The sequence below is a fragment of the Diplotaxodon limnothrissa genome, linkage group LG19 (genome assembly GCF_057381915.1).
Source record: "Diplotaxodon limnothrissa isolate DT_005_m linkage group LG19, D_limnothrissa_male_GT1.1, whole genome shotgun sequence".
NCBI classification, from domain to species: Eukaryota; Metazoa; Chordata; class Actinopteri; order Cichliformes; family Cichlidae; genus Diplotaxodon; species Diplotaxodon limnothrissa.
In genome coordinates, this window is record NC_140614.1 from 23,863,362 (window position 1) to 23,869,106 (window position 5,745).

The 5,745-nt window shown below is 42.1% G+C and overlaps 1 protein-coding gene across 2 annotated transcripts; it reads right to left on the minus strand.

Moving 5' to 3' along the window:
* On the minus strand, nt 1–4,961 carry LOC146612257 (inositol-3-phosphate synthase 1-A-like). 2 transcript variants are annotated; one of them, XM_085342507.1, is made up of 11 exons: nt 4,787–4,961; nt 4,336–4,460; nt 4,105–4,266; nt 3,336–3,465; nt 2,718–2,911; nt 2,480–2,629; nt 1,694–1,912; nt 1,392–1,556; nt 1,186–1,299; nt 481–698; nt 1–354 (listed from the first exon to the last, which is right to left on the minus strand). In XM_085342507.1, the coding sequence occupies exons 2-11, from the start codon at nt 4,447–4,449 to the stop codon at nt 159–161; spliced, it is 1,662 nt and encodes a 553-aa protein (XP_085198633.1). In that variant the 5' UTR covers nt 4,450–4,460; nt 4,787–4,961; the 3' UTR covers nt 1–158. The 2 variants fall into 2 exon arrangements, with proteins under 2 accessions (XP_085198633.1, XP_085198632.1); XM_085342506.1 differs by having other exon boundaries at nt 4,336–4,961.
* Between the last annotated feature and the right edge of the window lie 784 nt (nt 4,962–5,745).

A 5,745-nucleotide genomic window follows, 5' to 3' on the forward strand; every position in this document is an offset into this window, starting at 1 on the left:
TCAGGGCCCATATAAGTGCTGTACGTGGGCTTTATAAAGCATACTGAAACTCAGTAAATCTAGTTAACTGGGCCAAATTGATGTCGCAACAACAGCTTAGTCAATGAGGGAACTTGTTCTTTTGATTCAAAGTTCAGTTTGGTTCTGCAGTGTCTCAGTTATAATGCACATGCTGTGTGGTCCATGTGTGCATATACGCCATTTGTTAGAGGAATGTGATTTCCGTTGACTACGGGAACTTTCTTCAAAGAAGCCACATCATTGTTGACACAGGTTTCATGTGGGGGCAGGAAGTTTCTCTGCAGCTTGTGCTCCAGCAGCATGTGGTTCTGAGGAGGAAGACCAAGGCACGCCCTGAAAAGAAAGGAGATAGATACTGTAACTAAAACTGAGGAATATCAATCGCCTCAATCCTGAAAATCCCTCTGTTGAATCAACATGCAGCCTTTTAGACACAGAAAATCAAACAGATCAACTCACCTCATGATGTTCTCAATGGAGGCCCTCTGGCGGAAAAAGGCATTGACAACTGGAGTTCCTGATGGGACAAGAGGAGCCTTGCATAGGAAGGAGAGCAGTGATAAGACGCTGTGGAAAGACTGGAAGTTCTCTTCACCCTGGGGCTTTACAGTCACACGCTGGCAAAGCTCTGTCAGCATCACCAGGTCCAGGATGATTGGGCTGGCAAGTAGAGAGTCCTGTTAGAGAGGAAGCAAGAAGAAGTGAGTGAGCACTGTGTACTAGAATTAGAAGGTATACATATGTATAGAAGACTGGACCAAAATATATGCACAACTTTGAACAATAAGCTAAATAATCATAATCAAAACCAAAATAATTTAAATTATTATTTTTTTTATCATAAATAATTAGTCATAGTAACACATCTACAGAAGATTGGTGCCGTTTCTAAAATTGTCTGTCAATGTGGCTTTTTTTGTACCAGTAGAGGGAGCCAAAGTTCTGCATTAAAATATACTTAATTACATTTTGTTGCTATAAATTCTTAATAACAAGTAAAAATGAACCCAAATGGACTGAATTAGTGGGAAATATTATGCTCATGAACATAAACAAAATCAATGTGATGTTTTTATGTAGGGGGGTGAGGAGCTTCATCTGTTGAACAATTCAGATTTGGTGGAACCTCTTTGTTTCCGATGCTGTCAACAGAAACAGACTGACCTCACAGGTATTGTGCAGCGCAATAGTGTTGATCCCTCCCATCATTATTTCAGAAGTGTATTCATCCATGGCACGCTTGCTGTCTCCCACATATGGGACATATTTGATAACCACCTGAAAGAAAATAGAGACAGTCTGTCAGCTGATGTCTGTAAATACTGACACGGAGCTTGTCATCTGTCTGTGTTTGCGTCGTTCTCACTTACACAGTGGTCAGGTTTCTCTCCTGGCTCGAACAGTATGGGGTTGGACTGGACCATGTCGTCAACCACATTGCTCTTAGAGATCTCTTTGGAGCGGAACTGCTGTGGAGCCGACAGGTTTTTCCCATCGTTGTTGCCAAGGTGATTGTAGCTGACAATGGATGTTGGCTGTCAAAAGCAGAGAAACTTATTAAGTTGTTGTTTATAAGATAAAGTTACACTTTAATTGTATATACCTATAATATAACAGATGCTAATTCTCTTTGGAGAATTCAGACAAGTGGCTCAGTCTCATTAATCCTCACCTTGATCCCTGCACTGACCAGGAAGTCCACAAACACTGACTTGATCTTAGTCTGACCAGACTTGAAGTCATCACCGCCGATGAACACGCCTCTCTGCATGGCCAGCTCTACTGCTCCTGGGACAAAAGTATTCTGTGGGGAGCCATTGATGTAGGCGCAGCCCTCCAGTATACTGGCCACTGCAAACAGAGTGGAGGGGGAGACCTCTGCAGCTCCGGCCTGATGGATGAAGGGAAAACAAAGACACGATAGCTGTTACTGAGCATGTCATCATATTACGCTTAGTAGGAACGCTTGACTACAGTTCCCCTGAGACTCTTTACATCACGTCGGTAAAACATCTCTCTTGTTGACTTCATGACTATCTTAAATTGAGCTATTTGCTGAGGATCAGAAGTCTGTGAAATAGACTCTTATCATTGCTGACAGCAGTACAAGCATGCTCAAGGAAGATGATAAAATAAGAACTTGGCCAAGAGGGGCGAATCATAATTTTCTTTCCCCTGATCTGATATAAAAGGAATTGCTGTCTATTTCAGACTCATTAAGACATTTCATTTACAAATCCAAAGTGTGTTAGAAGGGCTAATCTTTTCATCCTCTAAGCTTCATTAATCAGTAAATGTAAAGAAGGATTACTGTTTGGTCCTAAGCATTAGAAAGAAATTAAAGTTGAGTGGGTGATTGATGATAACCACTGACCACCAACACAGTTTAAGTTGGCTCATTATTGTGATTTGCACTCAAACTTGATTCTGGATTTATTCTTATGGCCATTGATCTCACCTGGATTGCAGCCAGCAGGTTCTTGGCAGAGTCGTTGACTCCTGGGATGATATCACAGAAGCGCTCGGTGTTGGCGGTCCACAAAACAATGACTTTGTCCACACCACTGGCCTGACGGAAGTCTCTTATGTCAGCTGTAATTCGCTCCATCTGGAAGATCGTGTACTCTTTGAGACAAATTGCAAGAGGAAAAAAAGTAGACAGATGAATAAAAAGGGGAGTGAGAGACTTTTATTACCTGCTCCGCCATGGTGCCAGTGAGGACATTGTCTGCGCGACTCTCCTGATTTGCAGCAATGAACTCTGGAATGTAGATTGATGGTCTGGGTTTCAGGCAGCTCATGTGTGGTTGCAGCTGCTCTTGTAAAGACCAGTCAAGCACCTGAGCTCGCTCCATTGCACTGCCCAGATCCAATGAAGAGATATCCCAACCTAACAAAAAAAAAAAAAAAAAAAAAAAAAAAAAAGGGGGAGAAAAAAATTATTTTTCAGAACTAAACAGGAAGGCTCACCTCTTTCAGCAATCCATTTGATCCTAAACTAGATTCTAGCATCTCTATGAAAGTGCTGGCTGTGCATGTGCTTCCTATAACATCATATGCACAAGGCTGTAAGTAATCCTGTTAAATAATCATAATAAATATTGACCAAAATAACTGTAATAATTTACAGAAGATCAGTGCAGTAACTTTTAGTTAAAACCTTCACCTTATGGACTCCCTATCCCTTTCATATGTTCTGGGATCAGTTTTCACAGCTGTCAACACTCCTATACTTGTCTGAACTTTCTCTCACACCCACACACCCCAGTCTTGAGTGTGTACACCCTGAGACGACTGTGTGGAATTGTTCTTACCATCAAACACAATGTCGTTAGGGTGCACCATGGGCAGGAGGTCCCGGAAGGGCACGTTAACCTCGCCCTCAAGCCCTGATCCCAGACAAACAGTAGAGGACTGCAGGAGGGAGCCGAAATAGTTCGCTTTCTGAGGGCAGAGAAAGCAAAAAGAATGTGATTTTAATCTCTGTATCGAATGTAATTCCCTATTTTTAATGGTAATTATAAATATATTAAGCAGTAATAACCAAAAATAGAAGGAACCAGCTCATAAATATTACTACAGATGTCCTTATAAGGGAAAATCCCTAAGTAAGTTAAGCCTTTAACCCTCCATTGAACATGTCAGTATAATCAGCTTATTATGAGGCTGTACTTCTGCAGCAGGGGACATACAGCACACTGTGTTTCTACAGCAGGACAAGAAGACTTGCTATTCATTCTGCAGTGGTAATTTTCACATCTCATTATAGCGTGCTGGTGGAATTCATTCACTCTCTTAAGTATTTGTATTTCTTTTATGTTATTAAATTGACCATACTTAGCATATGTCATATTCAATGAAATCGATTATTTGTGCAGCATGCGATCTATTTTAATGCAATAACTCACACAAAGTTGATTGGGAGGAGTTATTGTGCAGCAGGAACATCATATTACATTTTCTATTTGGTAGGTTTTTACTAATGTGTGGCTTCTTCATTTCAAATAGTAATACCATAAAAAAAGTCTATGCAAATCCTTCCGGAGCATACACATATGTGCGTATTTGTGACACCCGTCTCACCTTTACTCCGTTTTTAGTCTTCCAGGTAAGACCCAGTTTGTTGGCCAGTACGGCCGCTGTGACTGTGGTCCCGTTATTGCCTCCCCAGCCCACCAGCATCACTCCCAGCCGAGGCACACGGCGCTCGGTGCGGATCGTCATCTCAGTGGTGCGGGGGGTCACCTGTGACGGACAGAGCGCGGGTTAGCTGGGGGCTAAACGCGCACACATAACTAAATGTAAATCACTTACCGTGACTTTGTTCCCATCTCTGTGCACCGACGAGGTCTGGTAAGAGTACTGAGCCTCAATGTGAGAGTCAGTGTACTTCACATTAGGGCTGTTGACCTGAACGTTCACGGACATGGCTGCAGAGTCTGAAAGAAAGAGGAGGAACAATTACATCATCTCCACACGGAAATTAACCTAGCGGAAAAAGCTGCCTTTCACTAACACATCACATTTAATCGACGATAATGGCACACGTGCGGAAAACAACAATTGGGTGTTATTATTCTAAGCCTGAGAGCTCTAACGCTTTCTAAGAAAAGTCGTTTTTTCTCCTCTGCCCTCCGATAAACAGCTGGTAAATTTTCTACGAAAATCCTAACAAACCGGTTTTTGTGTTTGGTCGTTCGATGGTGGAGCAGTCAAATTAAGAGAAAGCGGAAAATAAGTGAACCAAACCGGTAAACTCCCTCACCTTTGCACGGAATAAGTGTAAAAGTATCTAAAATGAGACTGCTTCCCGGCGTATAGCTGACAGCTCTTCGCTTCAACGACTGTAAATTTCCGCTCTCTTTAATTTGAAAGCGTCGGTTATGGTCTTCGTCCAGTTGGTGTCAGCCACGAGCTCGAGAGGTTCCCTCGTAGGACGGCTTCAGTGCCACAAGCCAATCCGAGCGCTCGGTCGCACTTTTATAGCTGATGCTGAGGGAGACGTCCGAGGACATCAGCAAATGGCCGGGCTTGTTTCCACTCACGTTTCTTCACATGAGGTGAAAAATTTCCATTCCGGAGAGTTCTCGGTGAAACCACAAAGGCCGGTGGTGAGGATTTGCTGGCTTTTAGATGTTTCTAGATTCTCCTGCAACTTCCCCTGCAGCGTCTAAGTATTTTTCCATAACATGTAGTGGAATAAAACAAAGAATGATATTGTATCGTATTAAAAAAAATCGTACTAAAAGTGCTAAAAATAGCACTTTTAGCAGGGGCGTACCAGGATTCGTTACCCCCTTCAGACTTTGTGTATTCTAGAGCGGACATAGGAGGGGGAGGAGCCACAGCTTGGTTCACTCTATTGTGTTCTGCAAAGAAGGACAGGGCTCCTCTCTGAAATGAAATGCTTTCATTCTTACATAAGCTGCTTGTTATCGAAATGTATTTGTTAAAACAAACCTCTTAGACTTTAAAAAGCAAAAACACTAAAAAAAAAAAAAAAAAAAAAGATCCCCTTGGGGAAAAGCTGAGTTCTTTAAAATGAAGTTTACATTGTGCAGAGCCAAATAAAGGAACAAAAGCAACAGCAAAGAAGCAAAGACTGGATAACTTGGACTCTCCCGGACCCTTACGTGTATAGAGCAAAGAACCACTGACTCCTGTCCATAATGCAAAAAAACCAAAAGTATTGGTGCACAACAGCAACCAAGTTTTGACATGTTA

Coding starts and splice junctions, on each gene's coding strand:
- LOC146612257 (XM_085342507.1), bottom strand. CDS start 4,449: ATGTCCGTGAACGTTCAGGTCAACAGCCCTAATGTGAAGTACACTGAC. Junction 2,912..3,335: donor TAACGACATTGTGTTTGATG/GTAAGAACAATT, acceptor TTTTTTTGTTAG/GTTGGGATATCTCTTCATTG. Junction 1,300..1,391: donor GAGAGAAACCTGACCACTGT/GTAAGTGAGAAC, acceptor ATTTTCTTTCAG/GTGGTTATCAAATATGTCCC.